General features: G+C 45.5%; 1 protein-coding gene across 1 annotated transcript in view; it reads right to left on the bottom strand.

The window, feature by feature from the left end:
* SHTN1 (shootin 1) overlaps positions 1–23,934 on the bottom strand; it is a 370,192-nt gene that overhangs the window by 7,285 nt on the left and 338,973 nt on the right. Inside the window, exon 16 of the mRNA XM_083149946.1 lies at positions 5,807–5,927. Coding sequence (XP_083006072.1) covers positions 5,807–5,927 — 121 coding nt within the window. The remainder of the gene's footprint in view (positions 1–5,806; positions 5,928–23,934) is intronic.

Genomic DNA, 23,934 nt, shown 5'->3' with positions numbered 1-23,934 from the left:
AGAGCGCCAGCATTACAGAGAGCGGCAGTGCCAGCATTACAGAGAGCGGCAGTGCCAGCATTACAGACAGTGCCAGCATTACAGACAGCGCCAGCATTACAGACAGCGCCAGCATTACAGACAGCGCCAGCATTACAGACAGCGCCAGCATTACAGAGAGCGCCAGCATTACAGAGAGCGCCAGCATTACAGCGAGCGCCAGCATTACAGAGCGCGACAGCATTACAGAGAGCGGCAGCATTACAGAGAGCGGCAGCATTACAGAGAGCGGCAGCATTACAGAGAGCGCCAGCATTACAGAGAGCGCCAGCATTACAGCGAGCGCCAGCATTACAGCGAGCGCCAGCATTACAGCGAGCGCCAGCATTACAGAGAGCGCCAGCATTACAGAGAGCGCCAGCATTACAGAGAGCGCCAGCATTACAGAGAGCGGCAGCATTACAGCGAGCGGCAGCATTACAGCGAGCGGCAGCATTACAGGGAGCGGCAGCATTACAGCGAGCGCCAGCATTACAGCGAGCGACAGCATTACAGAGAGCGCCAGCATTACAGCGAGCGCCAGCATTACAGCGAGCGCCAGCATTACAGCGAGCGCCAGCATTACAGAGAGCGCCAGCATTACAGCGAGCGCCAGCATTACAGCGAGCGCCAGCATTACAGCGAGCGCCAGCATTACAGAGAGCGCCAGCATTACAGAGAGCGCCAGCATTACAGCGAGCGCCAGCATTACAGAGAGCGCCAGCATTACAGAGAGCGCCAGCATTACAGCGAGCGCCAGCATTACAGCGAGCGCCAGCATTACAGCGAGCGCCAGCATTACAGCGAGCGCCAGCATTACAGAGAGCGGCAGCATTACAGAGAGCGCCAGCATTACAGCGAGCGCCAGCATTACAGCGAGCGCCAGCATTACAGACAGCTCCAGCATTACAGAGAGCGTCAGCATTACAGAGAGCGACAGCATTACAGAGATCGCCAGCATTACAGAGAGCGCCAGCATTACAGAGAGCGCCAGCATTACAGCGAGCGACAGCATTACAGAGAGCGACAGCATTACAGAGAGCGCCAGCATTACAGAGAGCGCCAGCATTACAGCGAGCGCCAGCATTACAGACAGCTCCAGCATTACAGACAGCTCCAGCATTACAGAGAGCGTCAGCATTACAGAGAGCGACAGCATTACAGAGAGCGCCAGCATTACAGCGAGCGACAGCATTACAGAGAGCGACAGCATTACAGAGAGCGACAGTGCCAGCATTACAGCGAGCGGCAGCATTACAGCGAGCGGCAGCATTACAGAGATCGCCAGCATTACAGAGAGCGGCAGCATTACAGAGAGCGGCAGCATTACAGAGAGCGGCAGCATTACAGAGAGCGGCAGCATTACAGAGAGCGACAGTGTCAGCATTACAGCGAGCGCCAGCATTACAGAGATCACCAGCATTACAGAGAGCGGCAGCATTACAGACAGCGCCAGCATTACAGACAGCGCCAGCATTACAGACAGCGCCAGCATTACAGACAGCGCCAGCATTACAGACAGCGCCAGCATTACAGACAGCGCCAGCATTACAGACAGCGCCAGCATTACAGACAGCGCCAGCATTACAGAGATCGCCAGCATTACAGAGAGCGCCAGCATTACAGAGAGCGCCAGCATTACAGCGAGCGCCAGCATTACAGAGAGCGCCAGCATTACAGAGAGCGGCAGCATTACAGAGAGTGCCAGCATTACAGAGAGCGCCAGCATTACAGCGAGCGCCAGCATTACAGAGAGCGCCAGCATTACAGAGAGCGCCAGCATTACAGCGAGCGCCAGCATTACAGAATGACTCTCTATCCTCCGAGTAAAAGCACCGTGTTTAGCAAGACCATCCCTATAATATATCTGGTTATATAAGTCAGGAACGTGGACCCCAATGAATGGCGGCTTCAGATGACGACAGAATGAACCCGGATTGTTGCACAGAACTATATAGTGACAGCAGTAGAAGGTGTTTCCTGCTGCAAAGCTGACAATCGCTGGACTGAATAAGCGGCTAATTCTATAGTGGTCTCTCAGCGGGGGATTACATTAGTGTGGCACAGACCCAGAGGCCAAACCCTGCTCAGGCCAAACAGTCCGAACTCCGTTTCATTTGCAATAAAAAGTTTACAAAAAAATCTTTGCAATCCTATTTACCAGCTTCAAGACAGAAAATGGGGAAACCTCCATCTGTCAGTGGAAAGTCGCGGCTGGGGGGGAGAACATTCAGGAGGTGGTGGCACAATGAATGGGGAAACGCTGCCATTGTGCAGACAGATGCCCCGAACACAGGAGAATGCCATTCCCGGCCCTTTGTCACAAGCCACTTGCTCCGTGCATCCAGGCATAAAACTACGCTGGGTGGCCGCTGCTCCTAGTTCTGGGAGTACTGCTCAGGTACACTGCTGTAAGGTGTTGATGTACAGCCACGATCAGCAACATCACAGAGGACTCTGCACACGTCTGCAAAACACCTGTCATGGCATCCCGCACTGCAGTACACCTGCCACGGCACCCCACACTGCAATACCCCTGCCACGGCACCCTGCACTGCAATACCCCTGCCACGGCACCCCGCACTGCAGTACACCTGCCACGGCACCCCGCACTGCAGTACACCTGCCACGGCACCCCGCACTGCAGTACACCTGCCACGGCACCCCACACTGCAGTACACCTGCCACGGTACCCCGCATTGGAATACACCTGCCACGGCACCCCACACTGCAATACACCTGCTACGGCACCCCGCACTGCAATACACCTGCCACGGCACCCCGCACTGCAATACACCTGCCACGGCACCCCGCACTGCAATACACCTGCCACGGCACCCCGCACTGCAATACACCTGCCACGGCACCCCACACTGCAGTACACCTGCCACGGCACCCCGCGCTGCAGTACACCTGCCAAGGCACCCGGCACTGCAGTACACCTGCCAAGGCACCCCGCACTGCAATACACCTGCCACGGCACCCCGCACTGCAGTACACCTGCCAAGGCACCCCGCACTGCAATACACCTGCCACGGCACCCCGCACTGCAATACACCTGCCACGGCACCCCGCATTGCAGTACACCTGCCACGGCACCCCACACTGCAGTACACCTGCCACGGTACCCCACATTGGAATACACCTGCCACGGCACCCCACACTGCAATACACCTGCTACGGCACCCCGCACTGCAATACACCTGCCACGGCACCCCACACTGCAATACACCTGCCACGGCACCCCGCACTGCAATACACCTGCCACGGCACCCCACACTGCAGTACACCTGCCACGGCACCCCACGCTGCAGTACACCTGCCACGGCACCCCACACTGCAATACACCTGCCACGGCACCCCACACTGCAATACACCTGCCACGGCACCCCGCACTGCAGTACACCTGTCACGGCACCCGGCACTGCAGTACACCTGCCACGGCACCCCGCACTGCAGTACACCTGCCACGGCACCCCGCACTGCAGTACACCTGCCACGGCACCCCGCACTGCAGTACACCTGCCAAGGCACCCCACACTGCAGTACACCTGCCACGGCACCCCGCACTGCAGTACACCTACCAAGGCACCCCGCACTGCAATACACCTGCCACGGCACCCCACACTGCAATACACCTGCCACGGCACCCCACACTGCAATACACCTGCCACGGCACCCCACACTGCAATACACCTGCCATGGCACCCCGCATTGCAGTACACCTGCCACGGCACCCCACACTGCAGTACACCTGCCACGGCACCCCACACTGCAGTACACCTGCCACGGCACCCCACACTGCAGTACACCTGCCATGGAGTCTTCTCTGGACCGGATAACTGTGCCCAAAAGCTCTTACCAAGACCTGGCTGCACCCAAAACCTGTCATACTCCACAAATTGGAACTTTTTGGCTAATCCATCTGCCTACCAGTGAGCATTGGCTTTCATTGCTGTTTCCACCATCTCCAGCTTGGATTACAAATACCATCTGCAATCTCCCATTTGGCCGTACCAATCTGAGGACAACTGCTGCAATGCCATCCCAAGGGATTAACAACCTCTAGTGGCGCTGGGTAACTATTAGCCCATATCTGGGCAACCAACTGCCCCAATTCTGTACCAACTTTTACTATTGGTGCCTATACAGGTTCACAACCGAGATGGGACAGTCATTCCCTGTGTGCTTATATATACACACCAATTGTCTCTCTGTCTCCCTGTTCCTAGCCCTGGGCCCTGCAGCAGCGTGTCTCCTACCCTAGCGCTCACCTCCGCTCCTGGTCCTTGTGCTGGTGGGGTGCAGATGTCCGCATTGTCACCGCGTGGTGACAATGGTACGCTGTGCTCCGGTGCCACGCAGGACATGGGTGGTGTGAGATGTAAGGTGCCATGTGTGTCCGTTCCTGGATAGGCCACTGGATGGAAACGCCGGCAGACTGCGCAGCTGCGCACACTCAATGCTGGCTGGGTTCTGTCGCCTCCGCTAGCGGCCGCCATCTTTTCGGTTTCTGCAACCTGTAATGTGCGGCTCCACCCCAGCCATGAGTGCTACAATACACAACATATGCTGCAGCCCGGGGAGAGTGCTACAGTACACACCATACGCTGCAGCCAGGGGGAAGTGCTACAGTACACACCATACGATGCAGCCAGGGGGGAGTGCTACAGTACACACCATACGATGCAGCCAGGAGAGTGCTACAGTATATATCATACACTGCAGTCAGGGGGGAGTGCTACAACACACACCACACACTGCAGCCAGGGGTAGTGCTACAGTATACACCATATGCTGCAGTCAGGGGGGAGTGCTATAGTACACACCATACACTGCAGCCATGAGTGCTACAATACACACCATACGCTGCAGCCCGTGGGAAAGTGCTACAGTACACACCATACGCTGCAGCCATGAGTGCTACAGTATATATCATACACTGCAGTCAGGGGGGAGTGCTACAGCACACACCACACACTGCAGCCAGGGGTAGTGCTACAGTATACACCATATGCTGCAGTCAGGGGGGAGTGCTACAGTACACACCATACGCTGCAGCCATGAGTGCTACAAAACACACCATACGCTGCAGCCCAGGGGAAAGTGCTACAGTACACACCATACGCTGCAGTCAGGGGGAAGTGCTACAGTACACACCATACGATGCAGCCAGGAGAGTGCTACAGTATACATATATATATATATATATATATATCATACACTGCAGTCAGGGGGAGTGCTACAGTCCACAACATACACTGCAGCCAGGGGAGAGTGCTACAGCACACACACCACACACTGCAGCCAGGGGGAGTGCTACAGTCCACACCATACACTGCAGTCAGGGGGAGTGCTACAGCACACACCACACACTGCAGCCAGGGGGAGTGCTACAGCACACACCACACACTGCAGCCAGGGGGAGTGCTACAGTACACACCATACACTGAAGCCAGGGGAGAGTGCTACAGTAAACACCATACGCGACAGTCAGGGGTCAAGTGCTACAGTATGCACCACAGTCAGGGGGAGTGCTACAGTACACCCCGCAGTCAGGGGGAGTGCTACAGTATACACCATGTGCTGCAGTCAGGGGAATGCTAGTACACACTGCAGCTAGAGGGAGAGTGCTACAGTACACACCAAACGCTGCAGTCAGGGGAGAGTGCTACAGTACATACTGTACATAACTGCAGCATTGCGTGCCCCCATAACATCAGTATTTTGCTCTTTGAGAACAGCGGCATTGTGCACCCCCATATCAGCGTCACTCTCATGTACTTACTGTGATGCCACCTGTTTGCCAGTGTCCAGCAGTTGCCCCCCTCCAGCTGCAGATCTGGACTTCTTGGTGTCGGATCCCAGGACTGGCATGGATTTGGACTCCAGAGCACTCAGTGTCCCTGCTGTACCAGAGAGAGGGAGAAGCAGATGAGCATCCGTCAGTGACACTGCATACTGCACAGGAAATGACATATTATGGGATCATCCGTCAGTGACACTGCATACTGCACAGGAAATGACATATTATGGGATCATCCGTCAGTGACACTGCATACTGCACAGGAAATTACATATTATGGGATCATCCGTCAGTGACACTGCATACTGCACAGGAAATGACATATTATGGGATCATCCGTCAGTGACACTGCATACTGCACAGGAAATGACATATTATGGGATCATCCGTCAGTGACACTGCATACTGCACAGGAAATGACATATTATGGGATCATCCGTCAGTGACACTGCATACTGCACAGGAAATGACATATTATGGGATCATCCGTCAGTGACACTGCATACTGCACAGGAAATGACATATTATGGGAGCATCCGTCAGTGACACTGCATACTGCACAGGAAATGACATATTATGGGATCATCCGTCAGTGACACTGCATACTGCACAGGAAATGACATATTATGGGATCATCCGTCAGTGACACTGCATACTGCACAGGAAATTACATATTATGGGATCATCCGTCAGTGACACTGCATACTGCACAGGAAATGACATATTATGGGATCATCCGTCAGTGACACTGCATACTGCACAGGAAATGACATATTATGGGATCATCCGTCAGTGACACTGCATACTGCACAGGAAATGACATATTATGGGATCATCCGTCAGTGACACTGCATACTGCACAGGAAATGACATATTATGGGATCATCCGTCAGTGACACTGCATACTGCACAGGAAATGACATATTATGGGATCATCCGTCAGTGACACTGCATACTGCACAGGAAATGACATATTATGGGATCATCCGTCAGTGACACTGCATACTGCACTGGAAATGACATATTATGGGATCATCCGTCAGTGACACTGCATACTGCACAGGAAATGACATATTATGGGATCATCCGTCAGTGACACTGCACACTGCACAGGAAATGACATATTATGGGATCATCCGTCAGTGACACTGCACACTGCACAGGAAATGACATATTATGGGATCATCCGTCAGTGACACTGCATACTGCACAGGAAATGACATATTATGGGATCATCCGTCAGTGACACTGCATACTGCACAGGAAATGACATATTATGGGATCATCCGTCAGTGACACTGCATACTGCACAGGAAATGACATATTATGGGATCATCCGTCAGTGACACTGCATACTGCACTGGAAATGACATATTATGGGATCATCCGTCAGTGACACTGCATACTGCACTGGAAATGACATATTATGGGATCATCCGTCAGTGACACTGCATACTGCACAGGAAATGACATATTATGGGATCATCCGTCAGTGACACTGCATACTGCACAGGAAATGACATATTATGGGATCATCCGTCAGTGACACTGCATACTGCACAGGAAATGACATATTATGGGATCATCCGTCAGTGACACTGCATACTGCACAGGAAATGACATATTATGGGATCATCCGTCAGTGACACTGCATACTGCACAGGAAATGACATATTATGGGATCATCCGTCAGTGACACTGCATACTGCACAGGAAATGACATATTATGACACCCCCGCGACCCGGAAGTTCCGGAGTACAAAAACACCTTTTTTATGGTATATTTTTTTAATAACTTTTAGCGAAACGCGTAAGTAGGACCCTTTGCCACATCCTCAAACCTTTTTATTCTTTATTACCGGTTTGGAGAACCACAATTGGATGCTACATTTCCATCTCCCCAATTTGGATATAAACCTTTACTGCCCCACCAGGAGGTTGAGGACATTGCCGCACTTCAACATCACGCCTTGGAAGGAGTTGGTTATTTGTGCCACCTTGGGCCACTCCTGTCCCACAGCGACACCGCGGCGGTTCTCCCCCTGGGCCAGAATTTGGGAACCAAGCTTATCCCTCTGGACAATGCATCTGGGACTGTCTACCATTCCAAGTCTCCGTGGTTGGTGAGGATTGTTACATGTGTTGAACAATCAGAAACCGCACAGTATTTATTTTAAACATTGCTGGTGACCTTCACCTTTTATCATATATCTGCCATTAAAATCTTGTAATAGAATGACCAATTGATCCATTTTTTTATTTCAGCGCTGCTCACTTGTTTTGCTTCATACTAGAGTGTATGTCAGGAGTGTATCTAGAAGAAAAAACTGAGGCCCTTTGGGTGACCATAGAAATTGGGGAGAAGGATATTATTCGTACTGGGGTCATCTATAGGCCACCAGGCCAGGGGCAGGATTTGGACAGGAGCCTATTGCTTGATGTCACTAAAATGGCTTTAAAGGGAGAAGTCATAATCATGGGAGACTTTAATCTACCTGATGTGAATTGGGAGGAGTCTTTTGCAAGATCATCTACAAGTGGCAAATTTCTAAATTCCCTACAGGGAGCCTCTCTCAAGCAATTGGTGAGGGAGCCTACTCGCAAAGACTCAATATTAGATTTAATACTCACAAATGGTGACAGGATATCAGACATATATGTGGGGGAGAACCTGGGATCCAGTGATCATCAAGCAGTATGGTTTAGTATCAAGGCAGGGTCCAACTCCAGTCACACAAAAACTAAGGTGTTGGATTTTAGGAAGGCTGACTTTGCAAAAATGGGGAGATGTTTAAGCAACTCATTAGCGGATTGGAGGAACTTGAAAGGAGTGCAGGAGAGGTGGAAAAAATTTAAAAGTGCAATACTAAAGGCAACAGACCTTTGTATGAAAAGGGGTAAGAAAAGTAACAGGAAAAGGAAGCCAGTGTGGTTTACTAAATAGGTATCAACTAGTAGTGTAAAAGCAAAAAAGATGGCCTTTAGGACATGCAAGCAGACTCAAAATAATAACGACAAAGAAGTGTATCTTGCCAGACGCAAAGAGGCTAAGAAAGTGATCAGGCGTGCCAAGGCACAAGCGGAGGAGAAAATGGCTCAGTCAGTAGATAAAGGAAACAAAACTTTTTTTAAGTATAGAAGTGAAAGGAGAAAATCAAATGGAGGAATAATAAGACTGCGGACAGACACTGAGAATTTGGTGGAGGGAGACAAAGCAATTGCAGATCATCTAAATAATTACTTTTGCTCTGTATTCACTATAGAAGGAGAAGGGAAGGGACCACAGTTAAGTTGCAAGGACATTCATAAAAATAAGGTAGATGGAGGTACATTTACTAGGGAGAAAGTCCTAACAGAACTTTCAAGACTGAAAGTGGATAAATCAATGGGGCCAGACGGAGTGCATCCAAGGATACTAAAAGAACTAAAAGATGTGTTGGTAGCGCCATTAACAGATTTATTCAACCAGTCACTAGATACAGGTGCAGTTCCAGAGGACTGGAGAAAAGCAAATGTAGTTCCACTGCACAAAAGCGGAAGCAAAGAAGAAGCAAGTAACTACAGACCAGTGAGCCTTACATCAGTAGTAGGGAAAATAATGGAAACACTATTAAAAGAAAGAATAGTGGAATATCTTAAATTAAACAACTTACAGGATCAAAAACAGCATGGTTTTACTGCAGGGAGATCATGCCAAACAAGTCTCGTTGACTTTTTTGACTCCGTGACCAAAATACTAGATGAAGGGGGGGCTGTAGATGTGGCACATCTAGACTTTAGTAAGGCATTTGACACTGTCCCACATCGCAGGCTGCTAAATAAACTTGAACGTGTGGGATTGGATTATAAAACAATTAAATGGATAAGAACCTGGTTGCAGGATAGGAAACAGACAGTTGTAGTAAATGGAGTGCATTCTATGGAGGGACATGTTACGAGTGGAGTACCCCAGGGATCTGTACTTGGACCAGTGCTCTTTAATATCTTTGTTAGTGACATTGCAAATGGTATTGAAGGGAAAGTATGCCTTTTTGCAGATGATACAAAGATATGCAACAGAGTAGACACACCAGGAGGGGTAAATCAAATGACTGATGATCTAAGTAAACTTGAGAATTGGTCAAGAGAATGGCAGCTACAGTTTAATGCTAAAAAATGCAAAATTATGCACTTGGGACTCAAAAACCCAAAGGCTCAATATAGTATCAAGGGTACTATAATGGAAACTACTGAGGAGGAAAGAGATCTAGGAGTCACTATTTCAAGTGACTTAAAGGCAGGAAAGCAATGTAACAAAGCAATGAGGAAGGCTAGTCAGATGCTTGGTTGCATAGGGAGAGGAATCAGTAGCAGAAAAAAAAGACGTAATAATGCCACTTTATAGGTCATTGGTACGACCTCATCTGGAATACTGTGTCCAGTTCTGGAGACCATATCTTCAGAAGGATATAAATACATTGGAGAGTGTACAAAGAAGGGCAACTAAAATGGTTCATGGCCTACATCACAAAACTTACCTGGATAGACTAAAAGATCTTAACATGTATAGTTTGGAGCAGAGAAGGGAAAGGGGGGACATGATAGAAATCTTCAAATATATCAAGGGTTTTAACATAGTACAGGTGGGAAATTTTCTTCAAAGGAAAACAAGTAATAAAACACGAGGACATGCACTGAAACTGGAGGGAGGTAGGTTCAGGGGAAATGTGAGGAAGAATTACTTCACAAAAAGGGTAGTGGATAAGTGGAATAGCCTCCCATCAGAGGTGGTAGAGGCTAAGACAGTAGAACAATTTAAACATGCTTGGGATAGGCATATGAATATCCTTACAAAGAAATAAGGATTAAAAAGGGTTGAGATTTCCTGAAGGGTAAAAAAGGGGCAGACTAGATGGGCCAAATGGTTCTTATCTGCCGTCAAATTCTATGTTTCTAGAGTGTATGTCAGGAGTGTATCTAGAGTGTATGTCAGGAGCGTATCTAGAGTGTATGTCAGGAGCGTATCTAGAGTGTATGTCAGGAGTGTATCTAGAGTATATGTCAGGAGTGTATCTAGAGTGTATGTCAGGAGCGTATCTAGAGTGTATGTCAGGAGCGTATCTAGAGTGTATGTCAGGAGCGTATCTAGAGTGTATGTCAGGAGCGTATCTAGAGTGTATGTCAGGAGTGTATCTAGAGTGTATGTCAGGAGCGTATCTAGAGTGTATGTCAGGATGCTATCTAGAGTGTATGTCAGGAGCGTATCTAGAGTGTATGTCAGGAGCGCATCTAGAGTGTATGTCTGGAGCGTATCTAGAGTGTATGTCAGGAGCGTATCTAGAGTGTATGTCAGGAGTGTATCTAGAGTGTATGTCAGGAGTGTATCTAGAGTGTATGTCAGGAGCGTATCTAGAGTGTATGCTTGTGCTCTGGTATATTATATAGAGCGTTTTGCTTGTGCTCTGGTATATTATATAGAGCGTTTTGCTTGTGTTCTGGTATATTATATAGAGCGTTTTGCTTGTGTTCTGGTATATTATATAGAGTGTTGCTTGTGCTCTGGTATATTATATAGAGCGTTGCTTGTGTTCTGGTATATTATATAGAGTGTTGCTTGTGTTCTGGTATATTATATAGAGCGTTGCTTGTGCTCTGGTATATTATATAGAGCGTTGCTTGTGTTCTGGTATATTATATAGAGCGTTGCTGGTGCTCTGGTATATTATATAGAGCGTTGTTTGTGTTCTGGTATATTATATAGAGCGTTGCTGGTGCTCTGGTATATTATATAGAGCGTTGTTTGTGTTCTGGTATATTATATAGAGCGTTGCTGGTGCTCTGGTATATTATATAGAGCGTTGTTTGTGTTCTGGTATATTATATAGAGCGTTGCTTGTGTTCTGGTATATTATATAGAGCGTTGCTTGTGTTCTGGTATATTATATAGAGCGTTTTGCTTGTGTTCTGGTATATTATATAGAGCGTTTTGCTTGTGTTCTGGTATATTATATAGAGCGTTGCTTGTGTTCTGGTATATTATATAGAGCGTTGCTTGTGTTCTGGTATATTATATAGAGCGTTTTGCTTGTGCTCTGGTATATTATATAGAGCGTTGCTTGTGTTCTGGTATATTATATAGAGAGTTTTGCTTGTGCTCTGGTATATTATATAGAGCGTTTTGCTTGTGCTCTGGTATATTATATAGAGCGTTGCTTGTGCTCTGGTATATTATATAGAGCGTTGCTTGTGTTCTGGTATATTATATAGAGCGTTTTGCTTGTGTTCTGGTATATTATATAGAGTGTTGCTTGTGCTCTGGTATATTATAGAGAGCGTTGCTTGTGTTCTGGTATATTATATAGAGAGTTTTGCTTGTGTTCTGGTATATTATATAGAGCGTTGCTTGTGTTCTGGTATATTATATAGAGCGTTGCTTGTGTTCTGGTATATTATATAGAGCGTTGCTTGTGTTCTGGTATATTATATAGCGTGTTGCTTGTGTTCTGGTATATTATATAGAGAGTTTTGCTTGTGTTCTGGTATATTATATAGAGCGTTTTGCTTGTGTTCTGGTATATTATATAGAGCGTTTTGCTTGTGTTCTGGTATATTATATAGAGCGTTTTGCTTGTGCTCTGGTATATTATATAGAGCGTTGCTTGTGTTCTGGTATATTATATAGAGCGTTGCTTGTGTTCTGGTATATTATATAGAGCGTTGCTTGTGCTCTGGTATATTATATAGAGCGTTTTGCTTGTGCTCTGGTATATTATATAGAGCGTTTTGCTTGTGCTCTGGTATATTATATAGAGCGTTGCTTGTGTTCTGGTATATTATATAGAGCGTTGCTTGTGTTCTGGTATATTATATAGAGCGTTTTGCTTGTGCTCTGGTATATTATATAGAGCGTTTTGCTTGTGCTCTGGTATATTATATAGAGCGTTTTGCTTGTGTTCTGGTATATTATATAGAGCGTTTTGCTTGTGCTCTGGTATATTATATAGAGCGTTTTGCTTGTGTTCTGGTATATTATATAGAGCGTTTTGCTTGTGCTCTGGTATATTATATAGAGCGTTTTGCTTGTGCTCTGGTATATTATATAGAGCGTTGCTTGTGTTCTGGTATATTATATAGAGCGTTTTGCTTGTGTTCTGGTATATTATATAGAGCGTTTTGCTTGTGTTCTGGTATATTATATAGAGCGTTTTGCTTGTGTTCTGGTATATTATATAGAGCGTTGCTTGTGCTCTGGTATATTATATAGAGCGTTGCTTGTGTTCTGGTATATTATATAGAGCGTTGCTTGTGCTCTGGTATATTATATAGAGCGTTTTGCTTGTGTTCTGGTATATTATATAGAGCGTTGCTTGTGCTCTGGTATATTATATAGAGCGTTTTGCTTGTGCTCTGGTATATTATATAGAGCGTTGCTTGTGTTCTGGTATATTATATAGAGCGTTGCTTGTGTTCTGGTATATTATATAGAGCGTTTTGCTTGTGCTCTGATATATTATATAGAGCGTTTTGCTTGTGTTCTGGTATATTATATAGAGCGTTGCTTGTGCTCTGGTATATTATATAGAGCGTTGTTTGTGTTCTGGTATATTATATAGAGCGTTGCTTGTGCTCTGGTATATTATATAGAGCGTTTTGCTTGTGCTCTGGTATATTATATAGAGCGTTGCTTGTGTTCTGGTATATTATATAGAGCGTTGCTTGTGTTCTGGTATATTATATAGAGTGTTTTGCTTGTGCTCTGGTATATTATATAGAGCGTTGCTTGTGCTCTGGTATATTATATAGAGCGTTGCTTGTGCTCTGGTATATTATATAGAGTGTTTTGCTTGTGCTCTGGTATATTATATAGAGCGTTGCTTGTGCTCTGGTATATTATATAGAGCGTTGCTTGTGCTCTGGTATATTATATAGAGCGTTGCTTGTGCTCTGGTATATTATATAGAGCGTTGCTTGTGCTCTGGTATATTATATAGAGTGTTTTGCTTGTGCTCTGGTATATTATATAGAGCGTTGCTTGTGTTCTGGTATATTATATAGAGTGTTTTGCTTGTGTTCTGGTATATTATATAGAGCGTTGCTTGTGTTCTGGTATATTATATAGAGCGTTGCTTGTGTTCTGGTATATTATATAGAGCGTTGTTTGTGTTCTGTATATTATATATAGCGTTGCTTGTGCTCTGGTATATTATATAGAGCGCTGTTTGTGTTCTGGTATATTATATAGAGCGTTGCTTGTGTTCTGGTATATTATATAGAGCGTTGCTTGTGTTCTGGTATATTATATAGAGCGTTGCTTGTGTTCTGGTATATTATATAGAGTGTTTTGCTTGTGCTCTGGTATATTATATAGAGCGTTGCTTGTGCTCTGGTATATTATATAGAGTGTTTTGCTTGTGTTCTGGTATATTATATAGAGCGTTGCTTGTGTTCTGGTATATTATATAGAGCGTTGTTTGTGTTCTGGTATATTATATAGAGCGTTTTGCTTGTGCTCTGGTATATTATATAGAGCGTTGCTTGTGTTCTGGTATATTATATAGAGCGTTGCTTGTGTTCTGGTATATTATATAGAGCGTTGCTTGTGTTCTGGTATATTATACAGAGCGTTTTGCTTGTGCTCTGGTATATTATATAGAGCGTTTTGCTTGTGCTCTGGTATATTATATAGAGCGTTGCTTGTGCTCTGGTATATTATATAGAGTGTTTTGCTTGTGCTCTGGTATATTATATAGAGCGTTGCTTGTGTTCTGGTATATTATATAGAGCGTTGCTTGTGCTCTGGTATATTATATAGAGCGTTGCTTGTGCTCTGGTATATTATATAGAGCGTTGCTTGTGCTCTGGTATATTATATAGAGCGTTTTGCTTGTGTTCTGGTATATTATATAGAGCGTTTTGCTTGTGCTCTGGTATATTATATAGAGCGTTGCTTGTGTTCTGGTATATTATATAGAGCGTTGCTTGTGTTCTGGTATATTATATAGAGCGTTGCTTGTGCTCTGGTATATTATATAGAGCGTTGCTTGTGCTCTGGTATATTATATAGAGCGTTGCTTGTGCTCTGGTATATTATATAGAGTGTTTTGCTTGTGCTCTGGTATATTATATAGAGCGTTGCTTGTGTTCTGGTATATTATATAGAGCGTTGCTTGTGCTCTGGTATATTATATAGAGCGTTGCTTGTGCTCTGGTATATTATATAGAGCGTTGCTTGTGCTCTGGTATATTATATAGAGCGTTGCTTGTGCTCTGGTATATTATATAGAGCGTTTTGCTTGTGTTCTGGTATATTATATAGAGCGTTGCTTGTGTTCTGGTATATTATATAGAGCGTTGCTTGTGCTCTGGTATATTATATAGAGCGTTTTGCTTGTGCTCTGGTATATTATATAGAGCGTTGCTTGTGCTCTGGTATATTATATAGAGCGTTGCTTGTGCTCTGGTATATTATATAGAGTGTTTTGCTTGTGCTCTGGTATATTATATAGAGCGTTTTGCTTGTGCTCTGGTATATTATATAGAGCGTTTTGCTTGTGCTCTGGTATATTATATAGAGCGTTGCTTGTGCTCTGGTATATTATATAGAGCGTTTTGCTTGTGCTCTGGTATATTATATAGAGCGTTGCTTGTGTTCTGGTATATTATATAGAGCGTTGCTTGTGTTCTGGTATATTATATAGAGCGTTGCTTGTGCTCTGGTATATTATATAGAGCGTTTTGCTTGTGTTCTGGTATATTATATAGAGCGTTTTGCTTGTGCTCTGGTATATTATATAGAGCGTTGCTTGTGTTCTGGTATATTATATAGAGCGTTGTTTGTGTTCTGGTATATTATATAGAGCGTTGCTTGTGTTCTGGTATATTATATAGAGCGTTTTGCTTGTGCTCTGGTATATTATATAGAGAGTTTTGCTTGTGCTCTGGTATATTATATATAGTGTTTTGCTTGTGCTCTGGTATATTATATAGAGCGTTGCTTGTGCTCTGGTATATTATATAGAGCGTTTTGCTTGTGCTCTGGTATATTATATAGAGCGTTGCTTGTGCTCTGGTATATTATATAGAGCGTTTTGTTTGTGTTCTGGTATATTATATAGAGCGTTGCTGGTGCTCTGGTATATTATATAGAGCGTTGTTTGTGTTCTGGTATATTATATAGAGCGTTGCTTGTGCTCTGGTATATTATATAGAGCGTTGCTTGTGTTCTGGTATATTATATAGAGCGTTGCTTGTGTTCTGGTATATTATATAGAGCGTTGCTTGTGCTCTGGTATATTATATAGAGAGTTTTGCTTGTGCTCTGGTATATTATATAGAGCGATGCTTGTGTTCTGGTATATTATATAGAGCGTTGCTTGTGCTCTGGTATATTATATAGAGCGTTTAGCTTGTGCTCTGGTATATTATATAGAGTGTTTTGATTGTGTTCTGGTATATTATATAGAGTGTTGCTTGTGTTCTGGTATATTATATAGAGCGTTGCTTGTGTTCTGGTATATTATATAGAGCGTTTTGCTTGTGTTCTGGTATATTATATAGAGCGTTTTGCTTGTGCTCTGGTATATTATATAGAGCGTTGCTTGTGCTCTGGTATATTATATAGAGCGTTGCTTGTGTTCTGGTATATTATATAGAGCGTTTTGCTTGTGCTCTGGTATATTATATAGAGCGTTGCTTGTGCTCTGGTATATTATATAGAGCGTTGCTTGTGCTCTGGTATATTATATAGAGCGTTGTTTGTGTTCTGGTATATTATATAGAGCGTTGCTTGTGCTCTGGTATATTATATAGAGTGTTTTGCTTGTGCTCTGGTATATTATATAGAGCGTTTTGCTTGTGTTCTGGTATATTATATAGAGCGTTTTGCTTGTGTTCTGGTATATTATATTGAGCGTTTTGCTTGTGCTCTGGTATATTATATAGAGCGTTGCTTGTGTTCTGGTATATTATATAGAGCGTTGCTTGTGTTCTGGTATATTATATAGAGCGTTTTGCTTGTGTTCTGGTATATTATATAGAGCGTTTTGCTTGTGCTCTGGTATATTATATAGAGCGTTGCTTGTGTTCTGGTATATTATATAGAGCGTTGTTTGTGTTCTGGTATATTATATAGAGCGTTGCTTGTGCTCTGGTATATTATATAGAGCGTTGCTTGTGTTCTGGTATATTATATAGAGCGTTTTGCTTGTGCTCTGGTATATTATATAGAGCGTTTTGCTTGTGTTCTGGTATATTATATAGAGCGTTGCTTGTGCTCTGGTATATTATATAGAGCGTTTTGCTTGTGTTCTGGTATATTATATAGAGCGTTTTGTTTGTGTTCTGGTATATTATATAGAGCGTTGCTTGTGTTCTGGTATATTATATAGAGCGTTGCTTGTGCTCTGGTATATTATATAGAGCGTTGTTTGTGTTCTGGTATATTATATAGAGCGTTGCTTGTGCTCTGGTATATTATATAGAGCGTTGCTTCTGTTCTGGTATATTATATAGAGCGTTGCTTGTGCTCTGGTATATTATATAGAGCGTTTTGCTTGTGCTCTTGTATATTATATAGAGCGTTTTGCTTGTGCTCTGGTATATTATATAGAGCGTTTTGCTTGTGCTCTGGTATATTATATAGAGCGTTTTGCTTGTGCTCTGGTATATTATATAGAGCGTTGCTTGTGCTCTGGTATATTATATAGAGCGTTTTGCTTGTGCTCTGGTATATTATATAGAGCGTTGCTTGTGTTCTGGTATATTATATAGAGCGTTGCTTGTGTTCTGGTATATTATATAGAGCGTTGCTTGTGCTCTGGTATATTATATAGAGCGTTTTGCTTGTGTTCTGGTATATTATATAGAGCGTTTTGCTTGTGCTCTGGTATATTATATAGAGCGTTGCTTGTGTTCTGGTATATTATATAGAGCGTTGTTTGTGTTCTGGTATATTATATAGAGCGTTTTGCTTGTGCTCTGGTATATTATATAGAGCATTTTGCTTGTGTTCTGGTATATTATATAGAGAGTTTTGCTTGTGCTCTGGTATATTATATAGAGCGTTTTGCTTGTGCTCTGGTATATTATATAGAGCGTTGCTTGTGTTCTGGTATATTATATAGAGCGTTTTGCTTGTGTTCTGGTATATTATATAGAGTGTTTTGCTTGTGCTCTGGTATATTATATAGAGCGTTTTGCTTGTGCTCTGGTATATTATATAGAGCGTTGCTTGTGCTCTGGTATATTATATAGAGCGTTGCTTGTGTTCTGGTATATTATATAGAGCGTTTTGCTTGTGCTCTGGTATATTATATAGAGTGTTTTGCTTGTGCTCTGGTATATTATATAGAGCGTTTTGCTTGTGTTCTGGTATATTATATAGAGTGTTTTGATTGTGTTCTGGTATATTATATAGAGTGTTTTGCTTGTGCTCTGGTATATTATATAGAGCGTTTTGCTTGTGCTCTGGTTAATTCGCTTTCCTGGATTCCGTATTGTTTGTACGTGTTCATAGTTTTTGTCGTATATTGCACCATGGCTCTCAGATCATTATATTCTACCTTAGCTTCCATGTTCTTATGGGACACAACTTGTTATATGCCCTCTCATCACCGCCTTCCCAGAAGACAACCGGGCAGCAACATAGTTCGTCCATTAGTGAACAGGATAAGATTTAGGGCGAGATGTACTAAAGGGAAAATGCGGTAAAACCCCCATTTTACCGCATTTTCCTCTGTACTAAAACCCGTTCGCAGCGATATCGCAGGGCAGGGTATCGCCACCTTTGGGTGGCAATACCCTATAGAAGCCTATGGGCTTCTTTTCGCCGCCCGCCGCGTCGCCGACCCCCCCTTTCCCCCCTCCCTTGGGCTTACCTTCTTGCAGGTCCTCCTGGACCCCGGAAGGTAAGCCCTTCCTCCCCCTATCAACGCAGCCAGGCGTCCTTCCGGCTGCAGGGGGGAGGAGGAGGCGCCGGGGACAGCCAGCTTAGCAGTAGGCATCAGAAGCCGGCTGGGAGGTGACGGAGACCCCCCGCAGACCAGAGTACAGGTATCGCGGGGGGGCTCCGTTACCACACCGCGATGCCAGCCGCATATGTTAGTACATATGCGCTGGCATCGCGGCGGGGGGGGGGCGCGAAGGGCGGCGATGTATTTTAATACATCCCGCCCTTAAAATGATCTGACAGTTCAATAGCGGCGCCCCCTTTCCCGGAAGCCTGTGCAGTAGGGCGGAGTGAAAAAACTGAAATTGAGAAATTCAGAATCGGCTAGTGTGTGAAAGTTGTGACTTGACCTGAATAAGAAACGTGCAAAAGCTTTTTGCTCGGAGTCAACATCTTCTGTTCTGGCAAGAGGCCTGAAGTTTCACTTTTTTGGTGAAAATGATGAAAACTGTGAAGATGCTCCGATCTAGTTATATTATGTCAGGATGTCTTAAGCTGGGTACACATATATACAATCCCTATTTCTTGCAAGCGTTCGGCCGACCGTATTACCGTCCACAAACAACAGCCGACACGCGCGTACACACCTGTACAATTTTACTTGCGACGTCCGATGTACTCCCGTCCAAACAGTCGCAAGAAAAAGATTGTACCACCATATACACTATCTCGATTTGGGCTAGTGACATGTCACATGTGACCAAAATTATCATAATGGGCTGGGTTAGGGCATAATTATAGCAGTCACCCTCCTATTAAAAAAAAAAAAAAAACGTTGTGTGGTTCCCCCCACAGCCGTAACCAGCACCAGGCTGAAAGAGCCGGGGCTGGTATTAAAAAATCAGGAAACCCGACAAATAGGTCTTCGCTGATTTTTTAAAACCAGCTCCAGGTCCGGGGCTGGTTCCCAAAATACGGGGGGACAAAATGACCAGGGGTCCCCCGTATTTTAAGAACCAGCCCCAGGCCAAACCAGCCAGCAGGGTAATGCCACAGCCGGGGGACACTTATTTTATAAGGTCCCTCGGCCAAAGCATTCAGCCCTCTGACCAGTCAGCCTGGCCAGGGGTCCTGGGGGAGTGGGGACCCCCCCCCCAAATAAAGGGGTCCCCCTCCTCCAGGACTTACCTGACCAGGCTGAAGCCTGGTGCTGTCCCCGGTGGCCCTGTGCGGTGACCGGGCTGATCATTGTGTAAAAAAATAATAGAATAAAAACTATTGTTTTTTCCTGTGGAGCTATGAGTCCCAGCAAGCCTCCCCCGCATGCTGGGACTTGGAGAACCACAAGTCCCAGCATGCGGGGCATTAAAGGGCCCGCTGGCACTTGTAGTTCCACAGAAAGAAAATAGTTAAATAAATACACACTGACACTTTAGAAAAATAAAAGTTTAATACATACATTACACAAACACACTGATACTTACCTATCTTGATCCCGTAGGTAGGTCCCAGGGTCCGGTCCGGTGGCTTGGTTCCGGGGCTGGTCCGGGTCCGGGGCTCCAGGGCTGAAGAGTCCGGGGTCCTGGATCCGTAGTAATCCAAAGGGATACCTGGAAACAAATCCTACTCACCTGCTCCTCTGGTGCCCACCCCGGCATTTTCACTTCAAAACGCGCTGCTCCCGGCTGCTGTGGTACCCGCTCTGCCTCCGCTGTATACTAGAGATGCAGAGATCCTTCTTCCTCTGTGTCTCTGCTCAAAATGATTTCTGGCTAATCAGGAGCCGAGTTCAGCCCGGTGGCCACCGCACAGGGCCACCGGGGACAGCACCAGGCTTCAGCCTGGTCAGGTAAGTCCTGGAGGGGGGGGGGGCCCTTTATTGGGGGGGGACCCCACTCCCCGAGGACCCCTGGCCAGGCTGACCGGTCAAAGGGCTGAATGCTTTGGCCGCGGGACCTTATATAATAAGTGTCCCCCGGCTGTGGCATTACCCTGCTGGCTGGTTTGGCCTGGGGCTGGTTCTTAAAATACGGGGGACCCCTGGTCATTTTGTCCCCCCGTATTTTGGGAACCAGCCCCGGACCTGGAGCCTGGGGCTGGTTTTAAAAAATCAGCGAAGCCCTATTTGTCGGGTTCCCTGATTTTTTAATACCAGCCCCGGCTCCTTTAGCCTGGTGCTGGTTACGGCTGTGGGGGGGACCCCACGCCATTTTTTTTTTTTAGTCAAAGCTGGAACGCCCACATGGGCGTTCCAGCTTTGGCAGTATAGTCGCAAGGACGGCAGCATATCGGTCGAACGTGCGTACACACTGTACTTTTGTACCGATATGAGGCCGTCCTGTCGGATAAAAATTAAACAGCAAAGAACCGTCGACCGACCGAGTATTACCAGTCAAGACAGTTTTTTGCCGATTATCGCTCGTACGGGACAGCGTACACACATATACAGTTGAATGGCCGTCCGACCCAGAATGAAAGAACGGCCCGACAATTGTATATATGTGTACCCAGCTTTAGAGAGGTTCATTAATATACTTTAGCTTAGTAAAAGAGAGTATAAGCTTGTCCCAGTGCAAAGTGACTGACTGGTGGGAGAAAAATCCCTGTTAAAAGACTCATTTTCATTGTTTCATTTGTGAATATGGTGTTTTCTCCAGAACGTGTTTTTTTTTTTTTTTTGGGAGAGGATGCTCTGTAATTGATGTGATCAAGAAAAGAAACGAGGTGGAAAAAACCAGGGTAAATCCCTTTTGTTTGCCTTTAATAGAATTAGCAAGATCTGACAACCAGACACTCTTATTGATAAGACACAATGGGGCAGATGTATGAAAGATCGTTATGGGGGAGAAGGGGTATCAGCGCACGTTATGTGTGTATGTAACATCGTTATGGGGGAGATGGGGTATCAGCGCACGTTATGTGTGTATGTAAGATCGTTATGGGGGAGAAGGGGTATCAGCGCACGTTATGTGTGTATGTAAGATGGTTATGGGGAGAAGGGGTATCAGCGCACGTTATGTGTGTATGTAAGATCGTTATGGGGGAGAAGGGGTATCAGCGCACGTTATGTGTGTATGTAAGATCGTTATGGGGGAGAAGGGGTATCAGCGCACGTTATGTGTGTATGTAAGATGGTTATGGGGGAGAAGGGGTATCAGCGCACGTTATGTGTGTATGTAAGATCGTTATGGGGGAGAAGGGGTATCAGCGCACGTTATGTGTGTATGTGAGATCGTTATGGGGGAGAAGGGGTATCAGCGCACGTTATGTGTATGTGAGATCGTTATGGGGGAGAAGGGGTATCAGCGCACGTTATGTGTGTATGTAAGATGGTTATGGGGGAGAAGGGGTATCAGCGCACGTTATGTGTGTATGTAAGATCGTTATGGGGGAGAAGGGGTATCAGCGCACGTTATGTGTGTATGTAAGATCGTTATGGGGGAGAAGGGGTATCAGCGCACGTTATGTGTGTATGTAAGATCGTTATGGGGGAGAATGGGTATCAGCGCACGTTATGTGTGTATGTAAGATGGTTATGGGGGAGAAGGGGTATCAGCGCACGTTATGTGTGTATGTAAGATCGTTATGGGGGAGATGGGGTATCAGCGCACGTTATGTGTGTATGTAAGATCGTTATGGGGGAGAAGGGGTATCAGCGCACGTTATGTGTGTATGTAAGATCGTTATGGGGGAGAAGGGGTATCAGCGCACGTTATGTGTGTATGTAAGATCGTTATGGGGGAGAAGGGGTATCAGCGCACGTTATGTGTGTATGTAAGATGGTTATGGGGGAGAAGGGGTATCAGCGCACGTTATGTGTGTATGTAAGATGGTTATGGGGGAGAAGGGGTATCAGCGCACGTTATGTGTGTATGTAAGATCGTTATGGGGGAGAAGGGGTATCAGCGCACGTTATGTGTGTATGTAAGATCGTTATGGGGGAGAAGGGGTAACAGCGCACGTTATGTGTGTATGTGAGATCGTTATGGGGGAGAAGGGGTATCAGCGCACGTTATGTGTGTATGAAAGATCGTTATGGGGGAGAAGGGGTATCAGCGCACGTTATGTGTGTATGTAAGATCGTTATGGGGGAGAAGGGGTATCAGCGCACGTTATGTGTGTATGTAAAATGGTTATGGGGGAGAAGGGGTATCAGCGCACGTTATGTGTGTATGTAAGATCGTTATGGGGGAGAAGGGGTATCAGCGCACGTTATGTGTGTATGTAAGATCGTTATGGGGGAGAAGGGGTATCAGCGCACGTTATGTGTGTATGTAAGATGGTTATGGGGGAGAAGGGGTATCAGCGCACGTTATGTGTGTATGTAAGATCGTTATGGGGGAGAAGGGGTATCAGCGCACGTTATGTGTATGTGAGATCGTTATGGGGGAGAAGGGGTATCAGCGCACGTTATGTGTGTATGTAAGATGGTTATGGGGGAGAAGGGGTATCAGCGCACGTTATGTGTGTATGTAAGATCGTTATGGGGGAGAAGGGGTATCAGCGCACGTTATGTGTGTATGTAAGATCATTATGGGGGAGAAGGGGTATCAGCGCACGTTATGTGTGTATGTAAGATGGTTATGGGGGAGAAGGGGTATCAGCGCACGTTATGTGTGTATGTGAGATCGTTATGGGGAGAAGGGGTATCAGCGCACGTTATGTGTGTATGTAAGATGGTTATGGGGGAGAAGGGGTATCAGCGCACGTTATGTGTGTATGTGAGATCGTTATGGGGGAGAAGGGGTATCAGCGCACGTTATGTGTGTATGTGAGATCGTTATGGGGGAGAAGGGGTATCAGCGCACGTTATGTGTGTATGTAAGATCGTTATGGGGAGAAGGGGTATCAGCGCACGTTATGTGTGTATGTAAGACCGTTATGGGGGAGAAGGGGTATCAGCGCACGTTATGTGTGTATGTAACATCGTTATGGGGGAGAAGGGGTATCAGCGCACGTTATGTGTGTATGTAAGATGGTTATGGGGAGAAGGGGTATCAGCGCACGTTATGTGTGTATGTGAGATCGTTATGGGGGAGAAGGGGTAACAGCGCACGTTATGTGTGTATGTAAGATGGTTATGGGGAGAAGGGGTATCAGCGCACGTTATGTGTGTATGTAAGATGGTTATGGGGGAGAAGGGGTATCAGCGCACGTTATGTGTGTATGTAAGATCGTTATGGGGGAGAAGGGGTATCAGCGCACGTTATGTATGTATGTATGTAAGATCGTTATGGGGGAGAAG

Source organism: Crinia signifera, chromosome 6, assembly GCF_055691185.1.
Source record: "Crinia signifera chromosome 6, ASM5569118v1, whole genome shotgun sequence".
Classification (NCBI taxonomy): domain Eukaryota; kingdom Metazoa; phylum Chordata; class Amphibia; order Anura; family Myobatrachidae; genus Crinia; species Crinia signifera.
Note: the sequence above shows the minus strand (reverse complement) of the source record. Positions and strands in the feature narration are given on the sequence as shown.